General features: G+C 33.0%; 1 protein-coding gene across 4 annotated transcripts in view; it reads left to right on the top strand.

Moving 5' to 3' along the window:
• LOC106471054 (hemicentin-1-like) overlaps nucleotides 1-20,981 on the top strand; it is a 180,579-nt gene that overhangs the window by 155,289 nt on the left and 4,309 nt on the right. For all 4 annotated transcript variants that reach the window (XM_022400539.1, XM_022400544.1, XM_022400535.1 and 1 more), the window contains exons 5-11: nucleotides 2,064-2,360; nucleotides 5,674-5,964; nucleotides 15,352-15,642; nucleotides 16,408-16,704; nucleotides 17,885-18,013; nucleotides 19,273-19,300; nucleotides 19,884-19,978. In XM_022400539.1, coding sequence (XP_022256247.1) covers nucleotides 2,064-2,360; nucleotides 5,674-5,964; nucleotides 15,352-15,642; nucleotides 16,408-16,704; nucleotides 17,885-18,013; nucleotides 19,273-19,300; nucleotides 19,884-19,978 — 1,428 coding nt within the window. The remainder of the gene's footprint in view (nucleotides 1-2,063; nucleotides 2,361-5,673; nucleotides 5,965-15,351; nucleotides 15,643-16,407; nucleotides 16,705-17,884; nucleotides 18,014-19,272; nucleotides 19,301-19,883; nucleotides 19,979-20,981) is intronic.

Below are 20,981 nucleotides of genomic sequence, written 5' to 3'. Positions count from 1 at the left end.
GAGATTTTGCTAAAGAATGTGAACACAAAACCGAAATATTTGGTTGTTGGTGTATTGATTTAACTCCTTTTATACTATTTTGCTCATAATTGATTCTTGTTGGTTATCAACTAAACTTTATGTTCAACTTATATCACATAAAATATTTTCTTTTTGGCGGTTTGCGACTATTTTCACTGCATCATTTGTAACATATAGTGTTTAGTGTGCCATAAGCTCAGCGTTCACTTTGATTTAAACCTAGCATCATTTGTTTGATAATTATCTGGTAGTAACATCTCAATAAACACCAATAACCTAACCAACGGTAGTAACTAATTGATGAAAGATACCATTAAACAATGAACGATAGTAACTTAATAATGAGTAGTAGTAGTTTAACAGTGAATAGTCACTTAGAAATTAATGTTAGCAGCTTAAACTTAAAAATAAATTTTAGCAACTTATTAACGAATGATAGAAATTAACAATGAAATATTCCGATTTATCAATGCATGCCACTAACTTAGTAACGAGTGATAGTAACTTAGCAGTGAATGATAATAGCTTAACAGTGAATAGCAGTAACTTACCAATGAACAATAGTAACATATCAATGAATGAAAGTAACTTAGAACTGAATTGTACTAACTAAAAACTATGAATGTTAGTAAATTAACAAAGAATGATGAATTATTGTAATTAATGTATGATAGTATGTTGACAAACAACTATTTATAAACATAAGGAACTGTTTCTATTTTTGGGGAATGCAATACATGTTTCAGCAGAAAATGTTACAAGAAATACTGTATATGCCCTATCGGCACTTGTGTTTAAAATTTTTTAAATTATAATAAATAATTAAAAACAACGTTTTATATTTACACAATAAAAACTTTATTGAAGCCGTACGGCTTCCACTTTAAAATAGAAAAATCACTCTACACGTACATGTAATCTACGTCATCCTCAGAAGTAACTTTCAAGACTATTTTATACTTTCCCATTACTTCATTGTTGTTTGCATATTTCCTTGGTGTAATAATAATAATACTAAAATTAATTATAATACATCTCACCATATATCAACGTATTGACTTGCTGGTTCTTCGTCTCTATTTAATACTTGTTTTTGTTTTTTTATATTTCATTATTTCTAATGTTTCTCTATTATTTAATGATATAAAACTTCGAGGCTGAGCTAGAACTAAAGTTTTTCCAATAATATTGTATGTTGGGTAGTTTTTACATGTTCGGCTGTAGCTGAAAATTTCTATTTTATTATTTATTATCTAACTTTTGTGTTCTTGCAATCTATATTTTAAATTTATTTTAGTCTGACCAATATAAACACCACCACATTCACAATCTATCTTGTATATACACGTTTTATCTGTTAATTCTATTTTGTCTATAGCATTCCCTATCATATCTTTTATCTTATTTATTCAAATCGTTTATCAATAGCTATATACTTAATTAATAAAAATTCGTTATTTAAATATTCCTGTATTGAACATATTTTTAAAGTTCTATAAACATATGTTTTTATTGTGTAAACACAAAACGTTGTTTTTAATTATTTATTACAATTTAAGAAGTACTCTGTTTTAGTATTTTCTTAAAATCCAACCTTTACTTTTATAACGGTTGTCCCTTAACAATGAATGGTTGCAACTTAAGAATAAATGGGATTAAAGTAATGAACAGTTGTATCTTAGCAACAAATTGTAGTAACGTAATAAACAATTGTAACTTAACAATAAATGACAAAAACTGAAAAGTTGTTATCTAAAAATTGAAAGTAGTCATTTGACAGTGAAGATTTGTTTGCTATATTAAGTGTTGAATTTGTAATTTTAAGTTCCGAGACTTGGAATGGAATATTTTAAAAGATACAGATTCACCAATGTTAACAGTTATGGTGGATAAGTAAATCGTATTCTTTGTTCTTTTTTATTTTAAAACTGTCGTTTAATATCATATTTTTTTAGTTGTTCCAAATTTTAATTTATTAGCTATAATTCAACAAGTAGTTAAGTACAAAGGCATATTTTTGTAATGAATTTTGTATAATTCAGTAAAACCACTCGAAGTTGATATTACGCCAGCTCGACGTCCCATGTCAGCAAATAAAAAAATTGAATTAACATGCGTTTCTCATGGATCTCGGCCTCCTGCAACTATCACATGGTGGAAAGAATCGCAGCAGATAATGCCTTCTGTTGAAAGTGTCAAGACAGAAGGTGAAACCGCAATTAGTACGTTAACGTATATGCCATCGGTGGAAGACAACGGAAAATACTTGGGATGCAGAGCTGAAAATCCCAGAATTCCTGGAAGTGCTATTGAGAAAGGCTGGAATGTGGAAATCCAGTGTGAGTAAGTCTGTCATCCTTCTAAAAGTCATTTAACAGGCCCCTCACGAGCCAGTGGGGGACATTTTTCTTGAAAGAAAAAAAACTACCCAATCCGGTTTTTATCAATTTTAACTGAAATTTTTTGGACATTTTTATTGGTTAAAAATAAGGCATTTCCCACATCTTTTAGCGTTGGGGTGGTAAGTGGTAAGGTGACTGAAATTCGTCAGCGCATCACGAGCTTAGCGACCAAACACATGAAGCATGGAAGTCTCCAAATTACACGCACAGGTATTCAGGAACCGATTAGAAACACTACCTTGGTAGATATTGTGCAGCAAGCCGAGTACAATATTATGCCTGCAGCTGCTTTCAAAGCGTTCCTATCTACTCGTCCTACTGCTGACTATCGTGATGCTTCGACCTTCCCTACCGAATTGCAGTGAAATCGTTCGTATCTCAATTGAAAGCTAAACATAAAAATGTGATAGCAGAAGCATAATATTCAACAAACTGTAGTATAAAGACACTCATTGGCTCCTGAGGGACGTGTTGAAAAGACAAAAATGTAGTTTCTAAGATTTGTTTCTTTGTTCCCCGATCCTTTTTGATATTGTAATTTATATCAATTCCTTCTTCATCTACTTAACTCGTCATTGTTGTATATTAACACATCTTCAAGTACAATGCTGAATCCTACCAAAATCTTGTTGACTACTAAAAAATCTTCGAAATGGTATATGAACTTTTAAATGTGATTAATTATTAAACTTTATTTAGCGATAAATGGCATAAGCGTATTGAAAGTGTTTACTGTTAACGTTTGATCGTTCAATGAAAATATTATGACAGTACAAATGTAATGCAACTAACAGTTTAAGTACCTAATTGTTAAACGTCCAATACATTCTCTTTTATTATCTTACGTCAGCAACTCCAGCAAAATAAAAACCCTTCCTTTTTTGTTGGTCGTTATTTCTCGTACGGCTCCATTAGGAGCTTATCATTACAGATTCTGAGGTACAAAAAAGTCTTGTTACGCTTTAACGCAATAGAGTTGTTAAGAGTAGCAGGGATTCTATTCACAATATACTGTCTTTTAGTAGTTAATGTTGTACTGTTATATTATTATATAATACACTGTTAAACTTAGAACACAATACTATTAAATCACGTCATGTAAACACACGGGAAACTTTTTTATGTGTTTTTATAAAGTCCAACCTTTGTTTAAATTAACCTAGAATGTTTTCCTTTGTAATGAATTTGATTTTTGATTTTCGGTTTAAGTAATTATACCCCTTTCCCAACATTTTTTACTTTAACTAATAGATTTTCCATTTCTGGTACTCCATGCTTTTTTCATATCGTATTTTCCAGTTAATATAGCTATTAAACCTTTAAAAGTTATTGTAATAAAAACAACATACCAAAAGCAAGTGAATGTCAAACAAATAGAGAACACCTGAATATGGTATAGAAAAGAATTATTAAATTAAAAACATAATGTATCTAGTAAATATAAGGAATGTTCTGAAACAAACATAAGAGAAACTGATAGCCCACACACGAAATAATTCTCGAACATGTAAGAGACATTCAGAATCTAAGCAAAAGAAACACAATAGTTTTAGTGTGTGATCCTCTTTATTTATTCCAAAGTAAAGTAGTGGATTTATTACTTTTGTACGGCACAACCCATGGGATTTATTCTTTAATTTTCACTTTGTAATGATATGAACTATTGTTTTTCTTTGTATTTAAAATCAAATTCTCGTATTAGGTTTTGAATATATTTGATTGGATATTCGTCTTCGTAAAATACATTAATTTTCTTCTTTCTACAGTGATTCAAATTTATTACTACATACTTTTTCTATAGGTTTTAGGAAACCGCAGAAGATACTTCGTTTTACTACTGGAGTATAGTGTGAATTGTGGTTTAGACAAAGAATATTAGTTGATTTTCTAAATACTTTTGCAGTTATACAACCCTCTATAAACTGAAACGTAGTTTCTAAAAAGGTAACGGTTTATCAGATGTTGAATATTTAAAATAAATGATATGAAGAAGTGAACAGTATTAAGAACTTCTTGGAAGATTATTAGTGAATTTTAAATGTGAATTCCATGTTCTATAAAAGGATACCAAATTGTGAGGCTTATTCTATTCGTTTTAGTTCTCCAATCTGTAAGTTCTTCGTTTTCTTTGAAATGCATGAATATTATAGCAAAATCTACACTTACTCTATTCCCGTTGAAACTCCTTGGATTTGAAAAAAGTATTCCATTGAATCTTATGTAACCGTTACTGAAGATAGAGTATAGGTCTTTTCTTTAACAAGTCAGTTGCAATTTTCAGAAGCACAAGGTTAATTGAGTTCTCGTTCAGCATCTTCATGAGATAACTTATACCTTCTTCGTTAGGGATTAAGGGATATAAATGTTATACATTCACAGAAGTAGCATCCAAGCTTCGCGAGTCTTCGTTTAATTGTTGACGGAAATGGTAAATGCTAAGTCTGTGTGAAGGGACATGATTAAGTAAGAAGGGTAACAGTCCTTCTGTAAGGTTTCAGTTGCAGAGCCACAAACAGGTGTTATATGCCTGAGTGACATGTTTAGTTTGTGGTTTTTTTAGTTTGCCATATTTTTCTGGTTTTCTATTCTTAGTTGGTTTTTAATCATTAATTTTAAAATAAGAAACATCGAACAATATTTTTTTAAACATTCCAGACACACAGGTAAGGACTGAATACATTCTATGTAGCTTTGTAAGCGTTAACTTATAAATTATAACTTCTAGCATATTTTCTTCCTATTCAATTGCCATACTGGCTACTTTGTTATTTTAATCCTGAGAAAAAATACTTGTTTAAGGAAAAAAAAAGCCACATGCTTTAAAATAGCACATAAACTCTCTTCTAGAGTGTTTATGTGTGTGTGTGGACTAATGTTTCATAACTTTGAGGAGTCTGCAAAATGAAATATGAATGTGTCTTTCCAACTTCTTTCTCAACCCAAAACAAAGTAGAAAAGTAAAAAGAAAATAAGCAGAAAAGCGCAAGCAATTAGGAAAATGGCCTCTTTATGCATAAGCCGAAAAAATTAACTTAGTGAATGATGGTAATTCTACAAAAGTTAATCTGTCATTTGAAAAGTTATAATTTATCACTAAACTTTAAGAATTAGATGTCAAAAGCAAGTGAGAAAGTTAGAGGTCTGTCACATAATCGTTGTTGTTAGTTAAAGAGGTGAATTAAAGAAAAATGGTTATTGTGAAATTCTATCTTCCTTTTCGCATATTCAAAATCTGTTTTGGTATAATTAGACACGCCAAACGTCTCTTTACGAGTGGTTTCCGGTGCCGAAGACGGAATGGTAAAGGAAGGAGATGACGTAACATTCGAATGTGACATTCAGGCTCATCCTTGGGTGCATGAAATAAACTGGCATTTCAACGGTCGTCAATTAGTCAACGACCCCTCGCTAGGAATCATGATCAGTAGTCAGACGTTGGTTCTAAGGAATGTCAGTAGAAGAATGCGAGGCCGATTCTCCTGCTCAGCTGCAAACGTTGAAGGCTTGGGTATCAGCGATGACATGTTTTTGAAGGTTAAGTGTACGTTGTTTTCTCTTATAAATTATTATTTTTTTGTAAACACATAGACAGAAAATAAACAAAAATGTTCATAATTTCAAATATATTTATTAAAATAACACATCTAAAAGAATACCAAAATATAGAATGCTTTTTTTCACAATACAATTAAGTATTATTGACTTTTACTTGTAGAACGTTATTGAAGAACACTTCGCTTTTTTCACATGTTTTGTGGTCTTTTAATTCATCACATTATTCTGGTATTATATTATTTGTTGATTTTAAAATATTAATTGTAAAAAGAGAAATATTGAGCAATAGAAAAGTTTCTTTTTTACTGCTCGATAACTGATTTCACATGGGCCACAAAACTGTGCCTACTCATAAGCTCCTGGAATAAACTAGCTTATAACAACTTACAGATGAAAGTCTTCAGAACTAAGTTAAAGTGAAAGACTGACTATGAAATTAGTGAGTAATTTTAAAATCTACAAACACACTAGTGTCTTTAGTAATTACTCTTACAGATGGAAGTCTTCAGAACTAAGTTAAAGTGAAAGACTGACTATAAAATTAGTGAGTACTTTTACAATCTACAGACACACTAGTGTCTCTAGTAATTACTCTTAGAATCTATTCAAACGTCAGTGTCTCTAGTGTTTACGCTTAAGTCTATCGATCTACACACCCAGTGTCTCTGGTAAGTACAGTCAAAATTTATCATCACTCCAGTGCCTCTAATGAATACTCTGAGATTCTGTTTACAGTCCGTTGTCTCTAGTAATTGCACTCAGAACCTATTAACACGCCAATGTCTCCGGTGATTACTCTTAGCCTTTATCAACACGCTAGTGTTTCGTGTGATTATGCTCAAATTATATAAACACTTTAGTGTCTGTAGTGGATACACTCAGAATATATAAACACTTTAGTGTCTCTAGTTGATACACTCAGAATATATAACACACTGCTGTTTCTAGTGACTACACGCAGAATATATAACACACTATTGTTTCTAGTGACTACACGCGTTATATATATCACACTGTTGTTTCTAGTGAATACACGCAGAATATATAACACACTATTGTTTCTAGTGACTACACGCGTAATATACATCACACTATTGTTTCTAGTGGCTATACGCAGAATATATAACACACTGTTGTTTTTAGTGACTACACGCAGAATATATAACACACTGTTGTTTCTAGTGACTACACGCAGAATATATAACACACTGTTGTTTCTAGTGACTATACGCAGAATATATAACACTGTTGTTTCTAGTGACTACACGCAGAATATATAACACACTTTTGTTTCTAGTGACTACACGCAGAATATATAACACACTGTTGTTTCTAGTGACTACACACATAATAAATCAACAAACTAGTGTCTCTTGTGATTTCTTTTAGAGTTTATCTAAACGTTTGTGTCTCTAATGCTTACTCTAAGAATCTATCAACACGTAATGCCTATAGTTATTACCCTTGGAGTTTATCTTCTCATCAGTATCTGATTAAATTCTTTCTTTTTTATTTTATTATATCCTATTTAAAAATTTAGTTTTGATACCATAATTCTGAGATAGAATACAATCATACACAGAAAAATCTGACATATTTCTCGTTGTTTAAACTACATACGAACTAGATGTCAGAATAAAAGTAGCACTGGCGATTAAAAACTCAAACTCAAACTCATACTCATCAGCAATAGAACGCAAGTCAACTGTATTGCTTTAACTTTGAAATTTACTGCGAAGTTCACCTGAAGATGACTCAAACAAACTGTGTTGCTATGTGCTCAGAATGAGTACCTAGTCTACCAAACCTGTTTTTTATGTTGCCATGAAAATCAATGATTGAGTAACTGTCCAAAGACTTTTAAACCTATCAGCTTACGATATCTTCGTTTTCTTTAAATTAAATTTCAAGTCCATTTTTTCTTACAATATCTGAATAATCAATATCATTGTATTAAATTTACCTTTGAAGAAGAAAATAACTCAAAATTGTCTTTCTAGATTTGAATATTAATAACTCTGGAGATCATATGGAAATTGGAACGTATCATAAAATAATGTATACAGGATCGTATAGTCAAAGCTACAATTTTATACCTCTTAAATATAAGGGTAGTTTAATAAATATTATACTCAGTAGAGTAATAAGTAATAATCAGTAATAATCATGATTTTTATAAAAAAATTGGAAAAGTTACAATACGTTTTGTTCTAACGGCTTTTGTCGTTCATTACTTGATAATATTTTAAAAAGTTTCTTAAATGAAGTTTACATACCTCGTAAAGTAAGTTTCGGTGTGCCGAAACTGTCATTTTACGTCAGTATTACGTTTATGGGTAAAGACAATAAAGTGATGACAACTAACACAAAAATATCTTGAAATCAAACTACCAAACATTTTTGGAGTTTATAACCTTAAAATCAGTATCAAAAACAACGATTCTACGTTGTTTATCGATATGAATAAGATAAGAAGGAGCATCCAAAGCTTACTTCTGGTAATCCTTCAAACATCTACAGACAGTTGGATGAAGAATGTGATGGAACTGTTGACGAAAACAGCTTTACCATCATACGTAGTTCTGATAGAGAAGAAGTTGTCAGAATGAAAGAAACACTGGCAAACTCAAACTTTGATTAAATGGAAATTTAGCAACGGTAGAATGTTTTCTAAAAATGTAAGTCAACTACCTATCTACACATCAGTATATGTAATAATTACTGTCCCAGTCTTTCTACATACTAGTATTTATAATAATGACTGTAAGAATTCTCTATCTCCCAGTATGTATAATAATTACAGTCTCAGTCTATCTACACATCAGTATATGTAGTAATTACTGTAAGAATTCTCTATCTGCCAGTATGTATAATAATTACTGTCTCAGTCTATCTACATACCAATATATGTAGTGATTACTGTCCCAGTCTTTCTACATACTAGTATTTATAATAATGACTGTAAGAATTCTCTATCTGCCAGTATGTATAATAATTACTGTCTCAGTCTATCTACATACCAATATATGTAGTGATTACTGTCCCAGTCTTTCTACATACTAGTATTTATAATAATGACTGTAAGAATTCTCTATCTGCCAGTATGTATAATAATTACTGTCTCAGTCTATCTACATACCAATATATGTAGTAATTACTGTGCCAGTCTTTCTACATACTAGTATTTATAATAAGTCTTTCTACATGCCAGTATATGTAATAAGTCTGGCTACATGCCAGTATATGTAATAATTACCGCCCCAGTCTTTATACTTGCCAGTATTTATAATATTTACTGTCAGAATATTTCAACATGCAAGTATGCAAATTATTATTGGCCCAGTCTGTCTACATATCAGTATATGTAATAATTGCTGTCTCAGTCTTTTTATATGCCAGTATTCATAATAATTGCTGCAATAATTCTCTACCTGCCAATATGGATAATAATTATTGTTCCAGTCTATCTACATACCAACATATACAATAATTACTGCTCCAGTCTTTCTACATGTCAGTATTTATAATAATTACTGCAAGAATTCTCTACCTGCCAATATGGATAATAATTACTGTTCCAGTCTATCTACATACCAACATATACAATAATTACTGCTCCAGTCTTTCTACATGTCAGTATTTATAATACTTACTGTAAGAATTCTCTACCTGCCAATATGGATAATAATTACTGTTCCAGTCTATCTACATACCAACATATACAATAATTACCGCTCCAGTCTTTCTACATGTCAGTATTTATAATACTTACTGTAAGAATTCTCTACCTGCCAGTATGTAAGTTATTACTGCCCCATTCTTTCTACATGTCCGTATATATTTTGATTATTCTGAGTTCTATCTGTATGTTATTCTTTAATCTACATTGGTTTGTAGTATAGTCCAGTATATATAAAAGAGCTTTAACCTTCAACTAAGTGCTTTAAAGCTAATTTTTACTATTTAATATGCTCACACCATTTATTAACAGTATATATAAAACGTTTAGGAAAATCTAATACGGGGAATATTTATTTTTACTCTTACTTTTCCGGCGCAGACAACCTAACCCTAGTTTTGCGCCAATAAACGCCAAAACAATCAACCAACTTACTTTTCCAAGATATACATTTCCAAATATGACATAATATAAACATATAGTATAGAATTAATACAAAAAAATAGCAACATGTAAACTATTGTTTATCTTGAATACAAACTTATGAATATGGTTAAATGAATAAATTTGAAAAAAGACTAACAATTTATACAGAAACTTCTTTTTTAAACACGCTTATATATTAAATTCAAAAAAAAAGTAGCTCTCCTGATATCTAAGCATTTACATCACCTGCATTGAGATTTGATATAATTCTGCATATAATTTCAAAATAATATTAACAAAAGCAACAACGTTAGCAACAGTCACACAAGCGTTAGCAGCAACGACAAGTACAACAAACACTAGAATAATAAACTAAATTTCAAAATTAATCTCGCATCCGTAAGATGGGTTAAAACTTATCCATTATATAAGAAGAATTTTTTAAGTCTCGATCGGGGCTGAGAACACGTATCTCTCAGTATCTAAAGTCACTTTAGACTGTTATTTATAAACGAACGTTAAAAACAATGTGAATGCTGTCACAGCAATCATATAATGTTTAATATTTATGAAACAGATATAGAATATTTTACCTCAAAACATTTCAATTAACGCTTTACCAATAGAACAAAAATGTTTTTTTTTAAGCAAACTACTATTTTTGTGACATATTTATATGAGATACAGTACTAAGAAAATTATATCACGACACTACCTATCAAAACAATGGTACTTTGAAAAAATAGTAAGGCTTGGGATTGTTCAACATCCTCAATGTCACCAAACTAATTACTGAGTTGGCACAACTCACACCTCTGTAATGTACACGTTCTGGCGAACAGCCCAGACCTTACTTTCTGCACATTTCGGAGAAGAGTCGTCCATCTTACAGTTGCAGTAAATGTAAGGAAGAAGCTCCTCGTGGACTGGTGCTTTGTTAGTGTATATTGAGAAGAACATCTTTTGTCGCAGTTCCCATCCCTAATCAAGAGAATCAATGGTTGAATCTTGGTTCAGAGACATATGTTGTTACATTTGACAGTAGACTATGAGCCATGTAGCATAACTATCGTTGTGCATATATTTGATATACCCGAGATGTTAAACATTTCGTCTTTCTTTCTACCATAGAACATGAAAAACAGTCGCTTCCTTGCTTTCGTGATTTCATCAGGACTAGAACTTTGGTAGAATTTGGTAGCTTGGTATCATAACGGGCATATTTTTTCTAAACCAATAGTTTGGAAATTGCATCACATCGTCCAAATTCGTGAGTGAAGAGAATACTGCTAGAAATGTCATGGCCTAGTACACCTTGGGTATGTTTGATGTTCCACGTACTAGATTCTCGATTTGATCCATAAGTGTAAATCTTCGGTTTGTTTGATGTTCTACGTCCTAGATTCTCGGTTTGTTCCACCAGTGTCATGTCCTACTACATCTTAGTTTATTTTTATTCTCCACGTCCTAGATACCGAATTTCATCCATGTCATGGCTTCGTAAATCATGGTTTCTTTGATGTTTCACGTCATAGATTCTCGGTTTGATCCAGCAGTGTCATGGCCTGGTACATCTTGGTTTTGTTTGATGTTCCACGTCCTAGATTCTCGGTCTGATTGAACAGTGTCATGGCCTACATAGTACATTTTGTGATTGTTTGATGTTCCACATCCTAGATTCTCAGCTTTGTTCACCAGTGTCGTGGCCTAGAAATCTTCGATTTGTTTTATGTTCGTCGTCCTAAGTTCTCGGTTTGATCCAGCAGTGTCATGGTCTATCACATCTTGGGTTTGTTTGATCTTCCACGTTCTAGAAACGTGGTTTAATCCACCAATGTCATGGCCTAGTACATCTTCAGCTTATTTGATGTTCCATGTCCTAGATTCTCGGTTTGATCCACCAGTGTCATGGCCTAGTACATCTTGGATTTGTTTGATTTTTCACGTCCTAGAGACTTGGTTTGATCCACCAGTGTCATGGCCTAGTACATCTTGGATTTTATTTTTTATGTTTCACGTCTTAGACTCACGGTTTGATCCATCAGTGTAATAGCCTAGTACATATTGGGTTTGTTTGATGTTTCACGTCTTAATTTCTCGATTTGATCCACCATGCTATGGACCTGTACAAATTTGGTTTGTTTTACGTTCTACGTCCTATATTCTCCGTTTGATCCATCAGTGATATAATCTAGGACAATTTAAGTTTATTTGCTGTTCCATGTCCTAGATTCTCGGTTTTATCTACCAGTGTCACACGGTCTAGTAAATCTTGGGTTTGTTTTATGTTTGATCCACCAATCTCATGGCCTTGCACATCTTGGGTATGTTTGATGTTCCATGTCCGATATTCTTGGTTCGAACCACCAGTGTCATGGCCTAGTACATCGTGGGATTGTGAAATGTTCAACGTCTTAGATTCTTGGTTTGAACCTCCAGTAGTATGGCCTAGCAGATATTTTTTTATTTCTTTCGTGTTTCACATCATAGATTCTCAGTTTGATCCAGCAGTGTCATGGCCTAGTATATCCTGAGTTTGGGTAATGTTCTACATTTTAGATTCTTGGTTTTTGTCCACTATTGTCATGGTCTAGTAAATTTTGGGTTTGTTTGTTGAACGTCTTAAATTCTCGGTTTGATCCACCAGTGTCATGGGTAGCACATCTTGGGTAATTCACTTGTTAGATTCTCGGTTTTATTCGGCAGTGTCATGGCTTAGTACATCTTGTGTTTGTTTTATCTTTCACATCTTAGATTCTCGGTTTGATCCACCAGTGTTATGGCCTAGTACATCTTGGGGTTGTTTGGTGTTCCACATCCTAGATTCTCGGTTTGATCCATTAGTGTTATTGTCTAGTATATCTTGGTTTGTTTTATGTCCCACGTCCTTCAGTTTTGGTTTGTTCCACCAGTGTTATCATCTTGTACATCTGTTTTTTAATGTTTCACATCCTACATTCTCGGTATTATCAACCAGTGTCATGGCCTAATATATCTTGGGTTTGTTTGAAGTTCCACATCCTTGAGACTTGATTTGTTCGTGAAATGTTCCACGTCTTAAATTCTTTGTTTGATCCACCATTGTCATTGCCAAAAATATCTTTTATTTTGTTTGATGTTCTACGTCCTAGATTCTTGGTTTGATCCGCCAGTGTCATGGCTTAGTGCATCTTGTGTTTGTTTTATTTTACACATCTTAGATTCTCGGTTTGATCCACCAGTGTTATGACCTAGTACATCTTTGGTTTGTTTGATGTTTCACGTCTTAAATTCTCGATTTTATCCACAAATGCCATGGCCTACCTAATAGATCTTGGACTTGTATGGTGATTTATGTCTTAGATTCTCAGTTTAATCCACCCGTGTCATGGACTAGTACATCTTGGGTTTGTTTGATTTTCTACATCCTATATTTTCCGATTGATCCGCCAGTGTCATAGTCTAGTCCATTTTCGGTTTATTTGATGTTCCACGTCCCAGATTCTTGGTTTGATCCACCAGTTTGATAGCCTAGTACATTTTCGGTTTATTTGATGTTCGTAGGTTCTTTGTTTAATCCACGTGTTAGGTTTGTTTTATGTTACACACCTAGATTCTCTGTTTGTTCCACCAGTGTCCATGGCCTAGTACATCTTCAGTTTGTATAATGTTTCACGTCCTAGATTCTCGGTTAGATCCACCAGTGTCATGGACTAGTAGATCTTGGGTTTGTTTGATGTTTCAAGTCTTAGGTTCTCGGTTTGATTCACTGGTGTCATGACTTAGTACACTTTGAGTTTGTTTGATGATCCACGTCCTAGATTCTTTGTTTGGTGCAAGTCTGCATCTTCCATTGCATGAAATGTCTGAAAGCTCGTGAAACATTATGTTGTGGAGAAAAATGAATCGTTGTTTGTTTTGGTTGCTTTTGATAAACAGCTCTTTTTTCAGTGCACATCATGCATTCTGTGATAGAAATGTAACAGTAAATGTGTTAGAAACCCGCTGTTTAAAAATAAGTGTGTAGAAGTTGTATTCTACCTAATATCGCGTTTAATATATTTTTTCAAAGCAGAACTTAGCCATACCTATAGTAACGATAAAAAGGTTTACTATTGTATGCAGGTATTTCAATAGTTTTATGTCGGGTGCAAAACCTTTACGCATAATTTACAATATATGAAGAGCATTTGTAATTTCTGTACTGGAATACTTAAAGTTCAAAACTTTAAACATCTAGATCTAGAGACCGGTTTAGAAAGAATGCATTTGCTTAACGTAATTAGAATCCTGAAAATATATCTGTTTTACTTTTTAAATTACATTTTTTATGAAGGTTTTATAGTAAAATTATTTGAAATTACGTTTATCTCAACTTGGGCAGCGGGACTTGCTTCCCAGTTTATCGACACTTTACCCACTTGGTCTACAGTGTGGTGGTAATTCTAGATATGGAACCCAGTTACGCTAGAGTTAAATTACAAAATTTGAACACAAATAAAAGAGGTTTTGTCATCTTAGATTCTCCCAGACTTTTGATATGTTGTTCAGCATAATTTTATTTACTCGTTTACGGATAACATTTCCTATAGCAATTATTTGAATGTTAAAATATGTTTTGGTTGGACTATTAAGCTTTCGGCAGTTTTTAATGGAATATCTTAATAGTTATTATTCTTTAAGTTGAAGATTGCATAATAAGAAATCACGTATCTGATATTTTTCAGCACCTAATTATTGTGTTTCCAATAATGTCGCAATGAATAATTATGTCTCTAATTTTCTTTACATGTCAGATGATGATACGTTAGATACCATGTTATACAGTGGATAATGGTAATATAAAATGGTGAAGCACATTGGTTAATGTATGGTGATAATGATGTGTCAAGCAGCACATTAAATAATAGATAAAGATGTCTCAGGTATCATAATTGGATGTAGATGATGAAAGTTCATCAGATAGCCCATTGTAGATTAATAGATGTTGTTGGTGTCTTTGGTGGTGCATTTTACAATGGATGATATATCAGTCAGTATAAAGGATAATGGATGATGATGTCTCAGGTGTCACATAGTATAACGGATGAAATTATAGCAAACAGAACGTTGGGTAATAGATGCTAAAACTATCTTAAGTAGCATATTGGATAATGTATGATGATGTCCCAGGTAAAACCTTGAGTAAAAGATGATGATGATGTGTAATGTAGCGCAGTATATACTGGATAATAATGATATTTCAATTATCATATAGCATAATGAATAACGATGTGTTTCTTTTCTCAGACTCTCCAGTTTGTCAACCTTTCCAAAAGTCCGTTTATGGAGTTTTAAACCAGGAAAGTATCGATGTAGAATGTCAGTTGGACGCAGACCCTAGAGATATTAAGTTCTTTTGGCGCTTCAACAGCTCTACTAAAGTGACAAACACGATACTTCATAAGATCCACAGCGAGTTTCAGAGCATTGCGTCCTACAGAATACAGACAAGTGAAGACTATGGAACTCTTATGTGCTGGGGGGAGAACAGTATTGGAGTTCAAAGAGAACCCTGCGTTTTTAAAATCATACCAGCAGGTAGAAGTTGATGTGTTCTTATACATTTCCTAGTCTCATTTTCGAAATGATTAGTCACTGGTATACATTCATCAGTTCACAAGTACAAAGTAGGCCTCAGTAAACTTAAGACTCTAAAAATGGAGAAGGTCTGAACAAAGTAGGCTTAAACCGAGACATAAGGCTTATTGTCTCGATAAAGGATGAAAGCCTTCTCAAATTAGGCCTAATGTGACTTAAGGCTCTATAAAGAGCAAAGATCTGAAACGTTTATCACTAAATGCCCCTTTGTTAATTATATATTTTTAAATATCAGATACTGCTGTACAGATAACGGGGGTTAAATCTTCCTCGTATTGGTTATCATGTTGTCGCGTTTTCGTAAACCGAAGTTCTTTAGTTACAGATATTCATATAAAACCATAACTTTCCTGTTTGTCTGCTGCAGCTTCATAAGAGATAGATTTTTACATTATCTAGAACACTGTAGTCCATAAATTTTATTTGTTTTTATATTTAAGATAAATAAGCAAGGTATTGATAGCAGCTAATCTTGTGTTTTATTTTTTTATAAGTTAAAAGCACAATAATGTGTTGGGTCAAATTAGGAATTTGTTTACATTTTTATTATGTATTGCTTCCAAATTTATTGTTTACTATCAGTTTATGTTATTTCAAGTATTGTGATTTAGGTTAAGAGCTACTTTTCCTAATATAAAGGAAGAGCCTGGATGTGATTTGCAACAAATACATATTCTTTAGCCAACTTTCCAATTTCTATTACAGAGGCCCCTGAGCCTGTTCAAAACTGCACTGTGTTTAATCGCACGGAAGAATTGATACTAGTGGAGTGTCTTGAAGGTTTTAACGGTGGACTGGAACAAACATTCATCATGGAGGTTTATACTAAAGAAAGCGGGACTCTTTATGCTAAAGTTTCATCTCATGTACCGATCTTTCTCGTAAACGGGCTCACTCCTGGAACCTTCTTTATCTTGTTGGTTTATGCAGTAAACCGTTGTGGTCGAAGTTCAGTGGTGAGAATTTCAACGAGCACTGTTCGACAAGCAGAAAAACTAACAAGTAAGGCCTAATAATGCTGGAGAATAATAACGTTCTTCTAAGCTACAGCTGAAGTGTTCTAATAAAACAAGTACATCTAATAAAGTTATTAAGTCTAGTATAAACGTTTTGCTAATCTATTGTTGAAGTGTACTAACAAACAAACAGATCTAATAAAGTTATGAAGTCTAATATAAACGTTTTCCTATTCTTGAATAAGTAGAGTTGTTTAAACTTTGTTTAACAACAAGTAAAAGCTTGGAATGGTCTATTCTTTCATTAAGGTGTATGTCTGTGAGCGCCCCCCCCCCAGTGGCACAGCGGTATGTCTGCGGACTTACAACGCCAGAAACCGGGTTTCGATACCCGTGGAGGGCAGAGCACAGATAGCCCATTGTGTAGCTTTGTGCATAAATTCAAAACAAACAATATCTGTGAGCCAGATTAGTTTCGGAGAATTCCACTCCTCATCAGTGACCCTGGACACTACCACCAATGAAATATCAGACCAAACCAAGCCTTTATACTAGTGAAGTTTTCTATTCTATTGCTGAAGTGCTCTAACAAACAAGCAGATCTAATAAAGTTATTAAGTCTAATATAAACGTTTTTCTAAACTACAGTGGAAATGTTCTGACGAATCAAATTTGTTTGTTGAATTTCACGCAAAGCTACTTGAAGGCTATGTGTGTTATCCATTCCTAATTTTGAAGTGATAAATAAGAGAAAAGGCAACTAGTCAACACCACCCAACGCTAACTCTTGGGCTACTCTTCTCCCAACGAATATAGGTATTAATCATCACATTATAACGCATCGACGGCTGAAATAGCGAGTATATTCGATGACAGGATTCGAACCAGTAACCCCCAGCTTAGTAGTAGAATACCGTAACAATTTGAACAGAACTAATAAGGTTAGATAATGTAATTAAGACTTTCTTCTAAATTACAGCTCAAGTGTCCTGACAAGGTAAGCAGATCAAAGTTAGAGAACCTAATTAAAACGTTTTTTCGAAACTACGTCTGAAGTGTCCTAACAAGATAAGGTCATAGGTAGAAAATCTAGAGTGAACGTTCTTCTGAGCTACGGCTGAAGTTTTCTAACGAGTTACCGAATATTCTACGTATTTCAACTTTTTCCGTATCATTCGAATAACTATTAAACTATTCACATGTTTTTTACGGTTTTTTTTTTTCAGGGAACAGGGGAGGAGTATATGTTTTTAACCCAGTACTAACAGTATTCATCTCAGCGACCGTAGCCTTGGTATTCTTCATTGTAATATTAGTAATCGTGATCAAAGTAAAAAAGAGAAGCGATTTAAAAGGTATTACTTTTACAATATGATATAACGACAACTAAAATATTATCAGATGAAATATATACTGTTTTAAAATGTTTGAGAATATATTTTTGAATTTTCTGTATACGTTACTTTCTTCGTCTTATTTCACTCTGCCCTCTGACCTTACTTTTACCCGATCCTTTGCTTCGTGTTACTTCACTTCACATAATTCCATCGTTTTATTTCATTCCGTCCTCTCACCACACGATCATCTTATGCTTCGTATCATTTTATTTCATTTCGCCTTCTGATCCTCGTTTTTCTTAATTACTTTCGCCCTCTGACCTCACGATCACCCTATACTTCGTTTTGTTTTAATTACTTCCATCCTCTGTGTTCACGATCACCTTACAGTTAACCTCATCTTGCTTCATTTCTGCTCCCTGACCTCACTTTCACCATGTATTTTAACTTGTCTTATTTCATGTACTGACCTCACTTTAATTCTATAGTTCCACCCATGTGCACTTTTTCCACTCACTAATCCAACTCTCACTTTGTAGTTAATCTCAGGTGTTTCTAGCCTAATATTCACTTTGTAGTTTTTAATTTCGTGCCACATTTCGTCATCTAACTAATTTCTCTATGTAGTCTACGCCTACTTTGTTTAAAATCTGTTTCACGATATAGTTCACGCTTCAATTCGTCTTTCCATCCCATTTGCACTGTGTAGTTTCTTCTAAAACTCGTTTTTTTTTCGTTCCATTAAGCTTGCCTTTTTGTTCTGCACACATTGTTAACTGAGTAATAATGTACCCATAACAATGACACTTCAGTAGGATCATGCCCTGACATGTTCAGGCTACTCACTTTCCCCGTCATCTGATCTCACCAACTATTTACTACAGCAAGTTGCCTAAAACATGGCTGGAAGTTTCGAGTTTTACTGACGTTCACCGTTAGTGCTGACTTGGGTTCAAAGTTCATACTATGGTACCATTTATGTTTTGTTTTTCTCTATTATTTGCGCTCAGTGGTCATACTAAATTGGTTAATCATATATATTTACAATGTATGCAGTTAATGATATAACCAAATGTATAAATGATGTTACAAACAAACTTTGTCTATGTATGAAAAAAGTAACATGTTTTATGTATGAATATCTTCCAAAAACCATCATGAGAACAATGTAATATTATACATGTTTTGGGAAAATGTTTACATAATCTTATCATCACGATAATAAACTCCATAAAAACACGATATTCATAACTAAAAATCTTTCATTTCTATGTCAGCTCAACAAGAGAGCAACACCAAAAATAAGTGAGTAATTTACTTTCTTTATTCATCTTCTTTTGTGAATGTCTTAAAACAACCCAGTAAAAACTCTTTTATTAACACTCATTATTTAAAGAATTAAAACCTCCAATAAGTTTCGGGTAATACGTTTTTTTCTTCTAAGTTATATTTATAATCATAAGGCTTGGTGCTTCAAATATTGTCAATATGATGTTCTTTTTAGAAGATGTACCTGTGCGAGGTATAGTAATTGGTTTATGTAAGTTTTTTTTTACTTTTTCGAAACATGCCAGGGGCAATATAAAAATTGAAAGTATGTATGAATAAAATTATTCATGTCCACAAGGCTTGAATATTGAAATACTATTTTATTTACCGTTTTAGTTTTTTATCAAAAAGCAATAAGTAACATGAAACATGCAAACAACTAATTTAATATAGCTGTGTCCACCTTATAGTAGCATTGAAAAGCTAGCATAGAATATTCACCTTACCTTAAATTATCATAATCTCTTCAACGTCTCTCATGCGTGGTTTATCTCATTATCGATTGTTAATATTTAATAATTTATTTTAGATAACATTAGATTATTTTATATCTTTTCAGATTAGACGTGCCACTGCAAAAACACGCAGAAGACGAGAACGAAGAAGGCCCAGACATAATTCCAGCCAAAAACTTAAACAGAAGGTTTTTAATATGTACGACATATTTCATCGTATTACTCTACAATATCATGAATGATAATTAGAATCAATGACAATTTCACATTTATCGATTTACTTTTTCATATGAAATGAAGAGGTAACGAAATATGTGTATTAGACCCACAAAACAGTTTTATAAACAATATAGACCTGTGTTGGTTTAATTGTCTTGAAATGTTTTCATGTTCTATAGTAATTCCTGTACTCTGAATCCGAAAACGATATCCATTTTTCTCCATCGCATACCAGTTTTTTACAAAACGTCATATGCACTTTAACATAAGTAAATCATTTTCATTGAAATCAGGTTACACTTTGTTATGCTTAAAATATTGACAACCACTGGCTGTAGATTTCTCTAGACCAATCGCGACGTGAGAGTCTTATCGATCGTTCTAAAACCCACGATAAACACACCGCTAGTATATAAACGGTTAACAGGCTACATGATGTGTTATTTCTGGATAGTATTTGTGTGTGCCTGCACTTTGATCTAAGTAAGAGTTAGAAAAAATTAATATTATTTTCGAAGTCTGCGTAGCTGAATAATGGAAAATCCTGCGTTATTCGTTCATATGTTAAATGCTTGTTGTGTATATTTATTTGATCAAACTATTTCACATCTATAAAAAACAGCCAAGTAATATAAAGAGGTCAACCTTATAAAGATGTTATATATAAAAGAGTCAAGTAATGATAAAACCCGTATAGAATAGGAGTGATGCAAATTGAGTGGTACGATAAATAAAGAAAAAGTTGGCGCAACGTTTATATTCATATTGGTGTTTGTTTCGGTTGTAAAAAAAAGGGGGTTCAAGTTTTCTAGACCCGGCATGGCCAGGTGGTTAGGGCGCTCGACTCGCAATCTGCGGGTCGCGGGTTCTAATCCCTGTCACACCAAACATCCTCGCCCTTTCAGCCGTGGAGGCGTTATAATGTGGCGTTCAATCCGACTATTCGTTGGTAAAAGAGTAGCCCAAGAGTTGGCGGGGGGGGG

This window comes from Limulus polyphemus, unplaced genomic scaffold (assembly GCF_000517525.1).
Source record: "Limulus polyphemus unplaced genomic scaffold, Limulus_polyphemus-2.1.2 Scaffold109, whole genome shotgun sequence".
Classification (NCBI taxonomy): domain Eukaryota; kingdom Metazoa; phylum Arthropoda; class Merostomata; order Xiphosura; family Limulidae; genus Limulus; species Limulus polyphemus.
This window is presented reverse-complemented; position numbering and strand designations above follow the sequence as displayed.